We start from the raw sequence: 12,500 nt of genomic DNA, 5'->3' as shown, positions 1-12,500 counted from the left end.
TTATGTGATGCACACACATACACAGAAACAAAATATACAAAACTATTTTGTTGCATAAATATTTAAATTTAAAAATAAATTATATGTAAATATAAATAAGCGATTTCTCAAAAATATGCATGCATGTATTTATACATAATAAATACACAGTACGCACATATTGTCAAATTTTTTATTTTTTATTTTGGATGTGATTTATTGCAATAATAACTAATTAATTATTCAATCTTTCATTTTCTTTTTGGCTTAATCCTTTTATTCATCAGGGGTCACCAAAGCAGAATGATTCCAGCATAGGTTTTATGCAGCGGATGCCCTTTCAGCTGCAGCCTATCACTGGGAAACACCCATATACTCTCATTCACATATATACACTACAGACAACCCAATTGTGCATGTCTTTGGACTTGTGGGGGAAACCGGAGCACCAGGGGGCAAACACAGGTAGAACATGCAGACTCAACACAATAAGCTTGAACTAGCGACCTTCTTTCTGTGAGCCAACAGCACCCACTGTGCCACCGCACCACCCTAATTAATTAGTTATAAAAATTATTATTCAAATTAATTAATTAATATTGCAATTAATCACATCCAAAATAAATGTTTGTTTTGACAGAATATATGAGCGTATAATTTATATATTTATTATGTATATATTAGGCCCGCAAGATGTTGGGAAAAAAATCAATATTATGATATTTTGTTTTTCTGAATATACTTTGCGATAAATACAGTCTGACCAGATGACTTGAATAGCGTTTTTTTTTCCATAAATAATTCATAACTACAATTCAAGATTGACTAGGATTATTTTGCATAACACATGATCAAATTACAAGCATAAATAAAAACAAAAGTAATAATTAATCAGTCCTTTTCTGATTTAAAGAAAATTCATATTGTAATCAGACACATGAATTAAATAATTAAATGCTAAATATCACTGTATAGTCTTTATCGTACAAATAATTGAATCTAAATAATATTTGTTATCTAAAACATTAAACGTTGGAATTGCTTGTGCTTTTAAGCTCCCTTGAAATGACGAATAATTATGACAGGTCTAAAAACAAGCAAATTATAAACTTTTCACTACATTATGGATAAACTTTGCAATGACAAACTATTTTAATGTATCAACTATAATCATAAGCGGACATTTGAATTATGATTATGATTCATAATTCATGCATTTGTTTTTAAGTATGGAATTTGAACATGATAATAAAACTAGTTATTAATAATTCTATATGGACGTTACTTCAGAAGATAATTAAATGAATGCTTAAACAGGGGTGGCTCACGCACTGTCGCCTCACAACAAGAAGGTTGCTGGTTCAAGTCTTGGCTGGGCCAGTTGGCGTTTCTGTGTGGAGTTTGCATGTTCTCCCTGACTTTGCGTGGGTTTCCTCTGGGTGCTCTGGTTTCCCCGACAGGGAATAGGATGAACTAAATTGGTCAAATCATATAAATGCTTGTGTAAATATCTGCTTGTGTATGAGTGTTTTCCAGTACTGGGTTGTGGTCATCTGTTGCGTAAAACATATGCCGGAATAGTTCATTCTGCTGTGGCGACCCCTGACATATAAGGGACTAAGAAGAAAAATGAATGAATGACTGTATGCCTAAGCAAAAGTCAACTGAAGTCTAAATACATTACAGCATTTTTTGCATGTTGCATTTAAAAGTATCTGTTTGGCAGGAATCCATATTAAAAAGTAATGTGCTTACCTAGTCAAATTCCAATCCGATCGATCGAGGCTCTTAAGAGCTTTTAAATGTAGAGTAACTGTAAATGCTATAAATATAATAAATAAATATCACAATGAATAAAATAAGAATGACATGATAGCTCGTTTAAAACCACAAATGGCTTTTTAATTGAGCTATAATGTGTTTCAGCGATTAGTTATTGCAGTATTTAATTATAATTACCTCTATTCCCGGAGCTGTGCATGTATAATGAGGCCCAGTAGTGTGTGTTTAGGGACACATGAGGCCAAAAGCAATATCCGCTGTCAGGCTATCAGTTGTTGGACAGTCTGTGGGGTCATGTGTGCCTTCCAGGTCTTTCATGCCACTTTGTGTAAGCTTGTGTATCGTTTGGTGTTTTCGCCTGTGGGAAGTGCTTGAGGATTGCGGAGAAGTGTTGCTCTGTAGGAATGAATGTTGCAGAACTTTTTGAAAGTATTTCAACCTAAAGTTTTCAGAAATTGGTTGCTCAAGGAAGGCTTGGGTAGTAAGAAAATCAACGGATTGGATTTTTTCCCAAAACATGCGAAATATGTCAGGCAGTGTATAAAACAGTAGCTGGAGACTGAGGTGTAAACATGGCATGCCATAAGCTTTACTTTTTTTATGAGCTACTAATTAGTGTTGCTGTCACAGAAATGGCAACCAGATTTATTCAGGGGCAATATTTTGTATTAAAAGCAAATAATTGTGAGCATTAATGTTTTATTTATTGTTAAGGAAATGAGTTCAGAAGTTTTGTATCACATAAAAACAACAACAACAAAAAAAAAACAGTGAGTGATTGAAATGATTAAATAAGCGTTCATTCTGCACTTTGGTGTTTTGTTTGATTGAAATTGCCAGTTTTTGGATCAGCAGTTCTTGGCGTTGCTTTGAGTCTTATGATTGTGAACTCTCCACTTTTTTTTTTTTGAAATAGGCTCATTTTACAACTATGAGAGTATAGTTCCTAAAAACAAATCAACACAGATAAAAGTAACTTTTAGTTTTCTGTTACTGGTTAGTACACAGTGTATCTACAGAAGCATCAAGTTTTAAAAAGGGAAATTATTTAAAGTAAAAATAAAATAGAGATGCTAATGGTCTAATCTGATTTAATGATTTATGCTAAGCTAAGCTAAAAGTTTACCCTCTAGACCAGGAAATCGGCTGAATGGATGAAAAAAAATGGTAAGACATAAACTGTTTAGGTCTAGGTGAATTTAAAACAAACAAACTTTAGAATGTTCCTTTAAGGTTTGGTCTGGATGAGGGTTGTTGGTCTTGTTCTGTCTGTGTGGTTTTGTTATGGAATTGAAATGATTTTATTATTATTATTATTTTTTTTTTTTTACTTTTGACTGAAAGAGAAATCCCTTATTAATTCAGTTACATTATTTAACCTGCAATAGCTCTTTGCAGCTGTAGGTGGCAGTGCAGTTGATCATGAGGGACAAAAGTCCAGATTACTGATTGCAGAGTATTATAAGTTTGTAGGCTATATAAACAAATTAGCATGTTCAGAGGTGCCAAAAAAAATAATATTTTTATTTTCCCCTCAGACATTAGAAATTGTATTTTTATATGTAGTATAGTTTTTTTCTGAGCAAAAATAATCATGCTAATACATTCAGTTTTACCATGATTTGCAGTAAACACCAAATAATTATGATATAGTATGAATATGTCAAGGATTTAGTACCATAAACTCTTGTAAGGCATATCTAGAAAAAAAATATATAATTTATAATATGCTAAAATGCTCCATTTTTGGATCTTGTAAGATTTAAAGATCACAGTGCAGCATTAAAATACCATTATATTTGACTACATATGATACTATTATACTACATTTTTATACTACTATTCTTCAAACTGGTTTTAGGTTTTAAACATTACTTTAATTAATGTGGAATTTGAGCATGTGCATAATGCATGCTTGGAAAGTGGACACATTTGGTGTGTGCTGTGCATTTCAGTTGTTTTATGATTATGATTTGTTGTGATATAACCAGTAAACATGAATATAAAGACATCTAAAAGAGAATTACTAATCAAATAAGCCTAAGAGAAGCAATTAATAATTAACTGATTATACTTTACTGTGTATACCCTGTATGCTTTTGCTTTCTAAGCATTTTTGTGTAGTAAAATAAAATCAGTATTCCATCATAAACATAGACTTACCTTTTATGTCTCAAAGAATTGTTAGTTTAGTGCCTTCAATGCAGGCTATCTATGTTTATATATATAATAACTTTAACTATTATAGGCTATTAGTTACGTGTTAATTAGTTAAAGTTATTAGTAACTAATAAAGTTATGTTAACTAATAACTAACTTTTCTGAACCTTTTGTAAACCAATAATCACTGTGAAACCTCTATACAAATAAACTTGAATTGAATATGTTCTTCATATTTTGATGATTTAATTCAACTGGTGGGGTAATTAAACACAAATATTCTACAAAGCACCTGTTTTGGACGCTTTTTGGGAACTTCTGTCCAGATAAAGCAGGTGGGTAGGCTAATCAACGATGCACCTCTCCGCTCCAAACAGTCGGGGGCGACAAAACCCAAGAATCTTCCCCAAAAACATCAGCCATTGTCACCGTGAATTTCCTGCGCTGGATGTGCCTGGCGTGGCTCTGGAAGGAAGGGAGGGATGGAGGAGGAGAGCGCAGGCACTGCGGGAAGAATAGAGAAACCTGAACCCCATTCGCACTGGGGGAAAGAGAGGGAGGAGTGAGACACACGCCGACTGATTATTATAGAAGCGGCCATTACATTGGAGCAGCACGAATGGAAAGGAGCATTAAACCGCGGCTACCGGCGAGTCGACAGAGGAATATAAGCAGCACTGCCCGGATACCGTTTCACTGAGGCCTCATATCTGCTTTCGGAAGGAGCAGATCGGACCGCCCACCGCACGCAGACTTGAGGAGCGCACACATATAAACCCAATCACCGGCCCGCACGCGCTACAATGGACTATAAATACGATAACCGTTGGGATTCTGACCTAAACCAATGAAAGATGGGTTTATTTTATAGCACATCTAGATTTAACTCGTTTCTGACGTTTAATCGCCATATATGATAAGGAGTGTTTACTCTAAATATAGGAGTTTACGTATTACTATTGATCTAATCTTGTTTTGACGGCACACTTATTAGAACCGCAGCTTTGTTTCACTACGTTTATTTAATTTGCTGTGTTTACGTTTACCGAATATAATTTAATAAACATTTAGAGGCGTAATTATTAACTTGGTATCTACTGTGGATATTTAACGCGAACGGGACTTGACAGCTGTTGTCGGGCGAGCAGGATCCACCGTCCTGGATTACTCCATCAGCGGGCCGCTGTGAGTCGGCCAGCGGGAGTGAGAGACACTATGGCCGGCTTCATCCCTGGCTTACTGCCGGCGAATCACTCCCAGGAGAAAGAGTTTGCACAGGCGTATGAGGATGTGCTGGAGAGATATAAAGGTAAACGAATCAGCAAAGCTCCGGTTTCTTGCGTTGTTTGTATTGGGGAAAGCATGTATGAGGTCCCATAGTTGTTATTTTGTAACTGGTTTATTGACGGCATTTGTTGTCAGTTCTCCAAGGGCACTGGAGGTGGATGGTGGCTCGCTCTTCCCTTGGGTTTGTGACGAATCAGGAGTGTTGTATACAGGGAATTATGCTCATTAGGATTTATTTTCTGTCCGCAATCCCAATGCACAAAGTAAAAAGAATATTGTTTGTTTATCTAAAGAACACTCCAAATGTAATTTACAGTTTACATGTTCATTTGGCCCAGCCTGTTCAGGTTAACACACTGCTGTCAGAGCTTGTCCAATAGTATCCCAGCTTGTGTTCTATTCTAGTCCACTGTTGTCCAAGCTTGTTTAGGATCCTTTATATGACTAGTTGTAATGTCTTAAGTTAGCCAAGTAGTGCTGGGGATCTTAATTTGTTTCTTTATACATTTCTTTATATCATTTTTTCCCTTGAGATTTATAATTGATATGAACTGCATGTGTGAATGACTATATTGCTATGACTTGGAAATAGTTTAGAATAACAGTATAGCCTTTTAATTAAATTAATTACAGTCTAATATTTCAGTTTTACACTGTTTAATTTTTATTATCAGCACTTCATCAATTATAAAACCCACTTCCAGTTTTCCCATTTGGACAACATTGCCATCATGTCTCAGCTTTCCATTTGTCCTCTGAAATCCCAGTTTGTCTTGTTGTCCACTGCTGTCTGAGCATGTATGGTTTGGAGCCTGTGATGGACTGTGCTCAGATGGACAGCAGCGAACCCCAGAGGACCTCAGACCTCAGTTGTGTACTTCTAATGACAGTGTTTGTGTGAAATATGAATACCTCAAATCTAATTGACCGTGATGGGAATATAAAGGAGAGCGAGTGAAGTCAGTTGACTCAGAGAGCATCTGTGATGCAGACTTGATGAAAGGGCCTTTTAATTATTGATTATTGTAATGAAATGCGATTCTGTCGGGCCCCTGACCCAAGGCCCCAAGATAGCACCAGGAGCTTTTGTACTAGACTGCGATCTTAATGGATCCTTTATGTGTTAACTGATAGTTTTATAGCTTTGAAAATGTGCATATCTTTGCATGACATGCAATACAATGTTTTTTTATTTGATGAGCCTTTGTCCATTAGAGACACCACAAAACCACCTCTAATGATGCCTAATAGAATTCAAAGCTCTAGATATGCTGCTGCCCTCAAACTGTATGCCTATTCAAATGAATGTTTACATGCTCCTTTGACTGACGTTTCGCCGATATAACTCTTTTGAAATAACAAGGCTGATATGAGCAGGGGTGCTGCCTTCCACAGTGAGTGTGGTAAATCAGGCTTAATTAATTGCGTGCATTACACCCACATTAGGCAAAAGACATTTTCAAAGCAGTTGCCAGGGGAGCTGTTTTATTTTGATGAATGAATGGGCAGCAAAATCTGAACTTATGCAACCCTCCACTTCCTTTTTGTTTTCTATTTAAGCCTCCCGTTTATTCTTATTCTTCATGTATTGACGAAGGCAGCCTTCCTCTTTTCTTCCCAGGCTAGCTTTGACAAAGGTCAATAGATTTAACTGGATACACCCCACCGACTCTCAATTGGATGTTTATGTCACCATAATATCTATTGTGACGTTTATTTTGTTTTAACTTGAGTAATGTTTAAATGTGAAGCTCTTAGTTTTTTTAGACATTGAATGTGTAGTTAATGTACACTTGTCAATTAAAGTCTGGACACGCTTGACATACTCATGATCTCATAAACCATGTGATTCTAAAAGTTTGATTCAACTTTGAGCAGTGTTTTGTTGGTAAATATAAACTCCATGACTAAATATATTTCCTAAATATATTTAGATTTCCCCCCCCTGTACATTAGAATGTATCATGACTGTCACTCTACCATGACTGTCATGCATTTTACTAAGATTTACGGTAGACACTTACTAAAATGTAATTCAGTTTGACAGTAGTTTAAATACCAAAGAATTGTGTTAGCTGATTTAGAGCATGAATCATTTGATGACACATTAAAAGACTCCATTAAAGGATTACAGCAGCACTTCAAAATACTAATTATTGGTAATTTTTATGTTTTATAATAGCTATAGGGCTGGGTGACATGGCAAATATTAGGGCTGTGCAATTAATCGAAAATTCGATTTCGATTATGGCTTCTAACGATTATGAAAAACTATTAATCGAGATAAACGATTATTGCATCATATACCAAGAGCGCGAAAGACCGCATGCTTATGTGTGTGTGCAACATGCGCACACGCATAAGCATGCGGTCAGCATTCGGTCTCATTCGCACACTGAGACGAGCAGAGGAGCGCAGACATCTGAAGTAATCTTAACGTTTATTTCTCTTTCCTTTGCAGGGTGGAAAACAACTGTGTGTGTGTATATATATATATATATATATATATATATATATATATATATATATATATATATATATATATATATATATATATATATATATATATATATATATATATATATATATATATCTCTCTATATATATATATATATATATATATATATATATATATATATATATATATATATATATATATATATATATATATATATACAGTTGTAGTCAGAATTATTAGCCCTTCAGAATATTAGCAACCCTTTTCCTCCAATTTCTGTTTAATGGAAAGAACTTATTTCTGAACATAATAGTTTTAATATATCATGTCTAATTACTAATTTGTTTTATCTTTGCTATGATGACAGTATATAACATTTTACTAGATGTTTTTCAGAATACAAGCATTCAGATTAAAGTGCAATTCAAAGGCTTAATTAGAGTAATTAGACAAGTCATTGTATAACAGTAGATTCTTCTGCAGACAATCAAAAAATATATTGCTTAAGGGGGCTAATAATATTGACCTTAAAATGGGTTTCAAAATATTTAAACCTGCTTTTATTCTAGCTAAAATAAAACAAATAAGACTTTCTCCAGAAGAAAAAAAAAATATTAGAGGAAATACTGTTAAAATTCCTTGCTCTGTTTAACATAATTTGGGAAATAGTTATTTAAAAAAATGAAATTCTCAGGAGCGCTAATAATTTTGACTTCAACTGATAATCGTTTTGAATAATCGTGATTACAATTATGACCAAAATAATCGTGATTATGATTTTTTCCAAAATCAAGCAGCCCTAGCAAATTTGCAATCTTGATTAGGGTTGGGTCGATAGACGATGCCATCATCCATAGCTGATGACCGATAGACATAACGATGCTAAGCCGGCATTGCAATCCTCCACCCTGCCCCCGTCGCAGCAGCAACCCGCTCATGAAAAATACACACTTACGCCCCGTTTACGCTAATACATCCCCGTTTAAGGAAAATGATCCACGTCCACACTGGCGTTTCATCTTGCATTTCTGAAAGTATCTCCCTACCACAGAAAACGCACATCACGTGACCACACACACACTCTGGCATGCGCTGCAGCATATGTGCCTGTCTGAGCTTCAGGCAGTCAGCGGATGGTTTAAGCACAAAACCCCAGAGAGCAGTGCACGTCGGACAGTTTATCAAGGATGTACTGCTGGATCGTGTCTCACTATAGTTGTTAAACAGGATATTATATTATTCTTGTCTGTATCTAACGACTCTTCTGTCTTTTGAATCTATCAGGTAACGTGTCACAGCATCAGTACACTGCTTCAATCTTTCGCTTTTATGCCTGTACTTAGTAATTTTAACGAAAACCTTAGATTCTGTTGGTTGGTTGCTGTTGGTTGTGTCTGTTTTTTACCTACCAAGTTTGTCGACGCCATTGTAACAACACATATCACTCTGACTATTCATGCCAGAGTCCCACGGAAAAAGTGATTGACAGGTGGTGATTTATGTGTAGCTTATCTTTATTTTTTAATTATTTGGTTATTGGTAAACCAAAGACCATGCGGGTCAGGTAGTTAAACCTGTAGGCTACAAATTTTCAATTCATTATGAATTAATTAATTAATCATAAATAATTAATTCACCGCCGCCTATGACGACAATGCCATCGTTCATCGCAGTGTTTTACATTAAATATCATTTGATGCCAAATTGGTCGACATCTCCCAACCTTAATCTCAATAATTATTTTTCATATTGATTGATAACTATATATACATTTCTATATTAATGTTTTCAGATTTAATAAAAGTACTGTAATTATGACTGAAGCCACAAATATCAGAGGGTCCGATTAAATGACATTAACATTATTAGCCGATACATTTTCGGTGGTCAAAAATTAAGTACATCACAAATATCAACACACATTTAGATTCTCATTGTTGCACATTTCTGCTGTGTGATTGGATCAATGTAGAGTAAAAAAGTCCAGAGCTTATCGTTGGTATTGTTGATATTGAATTTTATCGTGATTCAATATATCGTTTTTTTGGCCTAGCCCTACTTTGCCAGGTTATGCCCATTTGTCAGCATTTAAAGTGTATTAAAGTCTAACTAGATCATTTATCCTTTTATATATTTTAAAATGTGCAAGCTAGAATACGTATTTTGCTTAATAAAATTTCTTTTGTTTAGTACATAGTTCTAACAAAAATAGAAAATAAGCATAGTAAATATGTAGGTGTGTCCAAACCTTTGACTGATGTGTATTTCTTCAAGTATCACATGGTGTTTTCGGAGCTTGAATGTCAATATCACTACGAAACTGTCATGTTTGCATTGAAACATTAGCAGCTGGTCACAGTTAAGCAAATATTCTTCAGTGTTTCTATTTCAGCTGCATCATTTGCGGCCATTTCATAAAGATTAGAAGTGGAAACAAGAGAGCTGTGGATTTGGTGGCTTGTTGAAGGTGTCACTTGAAGCTGAAATCTGAGTTGGACACATGATATATGGATTGAATAATTTAAGGGCTTCTGTATGCGAGCACACGTCTGTTTATTAGAGGGTGGTGGCTGTTTGGACCATATTTGTATGTTGTTTTGAGCATAAGTTGTTTTTCCTGTATGTGTCGAGTTTACTGAAGGTTAAAAACAATAGCAGGATATGGAAGACCAACTGGTGTGCAGAATGAGAATGAGACAGAATCATGAGTCAGAAGAAAACAGACTAGCTCAGGAAGAACAGTGATACAGACACAACAGCTTGAAAATAGGCACAGTCCTGGTGCCGTTTGTGTACTGTCATTCTAAAAGACAGATACATTTGATAACCCAGGGACATGCAAGGAGAAAAGTCAAGTAGTCACAACCAAATCTACAACCAAACAAGAACTTCTTTGAAAGTTTGTACAAGCAAAACGGTCATTAGATGCATAGGAAACAGGCTCTTTTATGGCCTTTTATGGTTTTACGCTGTATCCAATTCAACCCAGTCTTTTCATTTGGCTTGGTTTCATTTTTACCCCCGCCCATGGTATTTGCCTCGCTCAGCTTTACTGGCCTTTGGCCTGTTCACCCTATGCTGCCTGATCCCTGTGACCCTCAAACATACACAAATGCTGGCTTCACATAGTGTGTCTGTGTGTCTGTTTCCTCTAGTGAGCCAGAGGAAGTGGCCGTTTGGAAAGAAGCCTCTTCTTACTGTCCCGTCAGTTCTTTTTGTTTGTACTGTAAACATCCTCCTGCATGTTCCTGCGGTCTTTTAGTCTACAGTCCAGTTTGAACACTTTTCATGTCGCTTTCATATTATGTCATATTATGTCTTTCATTTTAAAGGTTAGTTTAACCAAATAAAGGTTAAACTAAACTAACTTTAAAGGTTAGTTCAAATTACTTACTCCCATGTCGTTCCAATCCCATAAGACCAGACTTTCATTCATATTAGGAATGCACTTATATACGCATAATTTATCATTATTTTTTTAGAGGTTTTTCACCTTTAATTTGGATAGGAGAGTGAAGGTTACAGACAGGAAAGTTTTGGGAGCAGAGCGAGGGGAAGGGTTGGCAAAGAACCTCGAGCTGGGAATCTAACTCGGGTCACTGTGAGTAACATGGTGCTATATGTCGGCGAACTCACCATAGGCTATTGGTGCTGACTTGAAGATATTTTAGATGAAATTCAGATCTTCCATAAACAACAATGGTCTCAACTTTCAAAGTCCAGAGAAGGAAACCAAAACTTGTCAAAACATTCCACGTGATTTCTTTAGTTCAACTGTAATCAAACAAAGCTAGAAGAACAATTTTGTGTGAATGGCTAATCCTTGTAATTATAAGTTTGCTTGCCTATATATTGTTGCATGTTTACAATAGGCAGTACCAATGCTATATACACGCTTTCAGCAATTAGTATCTTTTTCATTTAGTGTCTAATTCGTAGGAATTTGTACAATCTCATTCGTACAATTTAGAGTAAATTTTCTTATCCCTCAATGGCGGATCAGATTAGGGGTAGGGCTTGGTGCCACGCCTCCTTTTTAAAATCGTATATTTTTATACGACTGAATTTGTACAAATTCTTGCGAATAGGGTATATGCCGAGCTAGTGCTGTTCCCTTGCTGATACACTTCCAGTGACCTGTTATTTTGATCTTTTTTCCATTTTATACGGTTCCTTATACAGCATTGATGTTGTAATGTCATTAAAATACATTCAGTTAAATAAAATTTAGCATTTATTTGGTTGCTCAAGCGTAAAACTAAACAAAAAGCCGTTTACTCGCACGCACCCGTCAGAATCGGCAGGCTAATGCAGAAGCTCCATTGAATATAATGGGGTAAAATAAATGCTCATATTATAAAGATATGGCGAGTTGAAATGTAATTTAATGCAGTGCTTCTTGTACAATCTGAGACCCACTTTAAATCGGATATCACTCAGCTAGTGGAGATCGCTGATTTTTAAAGAAAACAGACCTTAAACGCACCGGATTTTGCATTGGCATTCGATTCGCCGGAAGCGCTTAACCCAGGTTACTGGCAAATTAAAAGTCCTATTAGCATGCTTCGGCATATACCCTATTAGCCACTAAACTGACAAGATGTAAAATAGTTGTGCCAGTACCATATATTCCCTTAATCATGACTACAACACGTAAGTTTATTGAATCAAATAAGTATATAAAATTTAGACAAAAAAAGACAAAGATAATTAATGGCTTTGAGCAGCCTTATAATCAGATAAAAACTGTTTTACATTATAACTTATTTAAAGATGTTTGTTGTATATAGAACACATCACATTTCATGATTAAGCATTTTGAGGGCGTAGGGAA

At 35.4% G+C, this 12,500-nt stretch overlaps 1 protein-coding gene and 1 long non-coding RNA gene across 19 annotated transcripts in view; one reads left to right on the top strand and one right to left on the bottom strand.

Moving 5' to 3' along the window:
* The window catches only part of LOC141379151 (uncharacterized), a 5,914-nt gene extending 1,247 nt beyond the window's left edge, over positions 1 to 4,667 (bottom strand). The window contains exons 1-3 of the long non-coding RNA XR_015517028.2: positions 4,214 to 4,667; positions 1,939 to 2,157; positions 1,735 to 1,801 (exon numbers count right to left, since the gene is read on the bottom strand). This is a non-coding gene — a long non-coding RNA (uncharacterized LOC141379151). The remainder of the gene's footprint in view (positions 1 to 1,734; positions 1,802 to 1,938; positions 2,158 to 4,213) is intronic.
* macf1a (microtubule actin crosslinking factor 1a) overlaps positions 1 to 12,500 on the top strand; it is a 352,243-nt gene that overhangs the window by 20,160 nt on the left and 319,583 nt on the right. For 9 of the 18 annotated variants that reach the window (XM_087295929.2, XM_087295926.2, XM_087295915.2 and 6 more), the window contains exon 1: positions 4,381 to 5,230. The exons of the other annotated variants lie outside the window; for them this stretch is intronic. In XM_087295929.2, coding sequence (XP_087152055.2) covers positions 5,137 to 5,230 — 94 coding nt within the window. In that variant the 5' untranslated portion in view covers positions 4,381 to 5,136. Of the gene's footprint in view, positions 1 to 4,380; positions 5,231 to 12,500 lie in introns of those variants that run through there. 18 annotated transcript variants of the gene reach the window in all.

Source organism: Danio rerio, chromosome 19 (genome assembly GCF_052040795.2).
Source record: "Danio rerio strain M-AB ecotype USA chromosome 19, GRCz13ab, whole genome shotgun sequence".
NCBI classification, from domain to species: domain Eukaryota; kingdom Metazoa; phylum Chordata; class Actinopteri; order Cypriniformes; family Danionidae; genus Danio; species Danio rerio.
The sequence above is the reverse complement of the archived record's forward strand: the minus strand, read 5'-3'. Positions and strand labels throughout refer to the sequence as shown.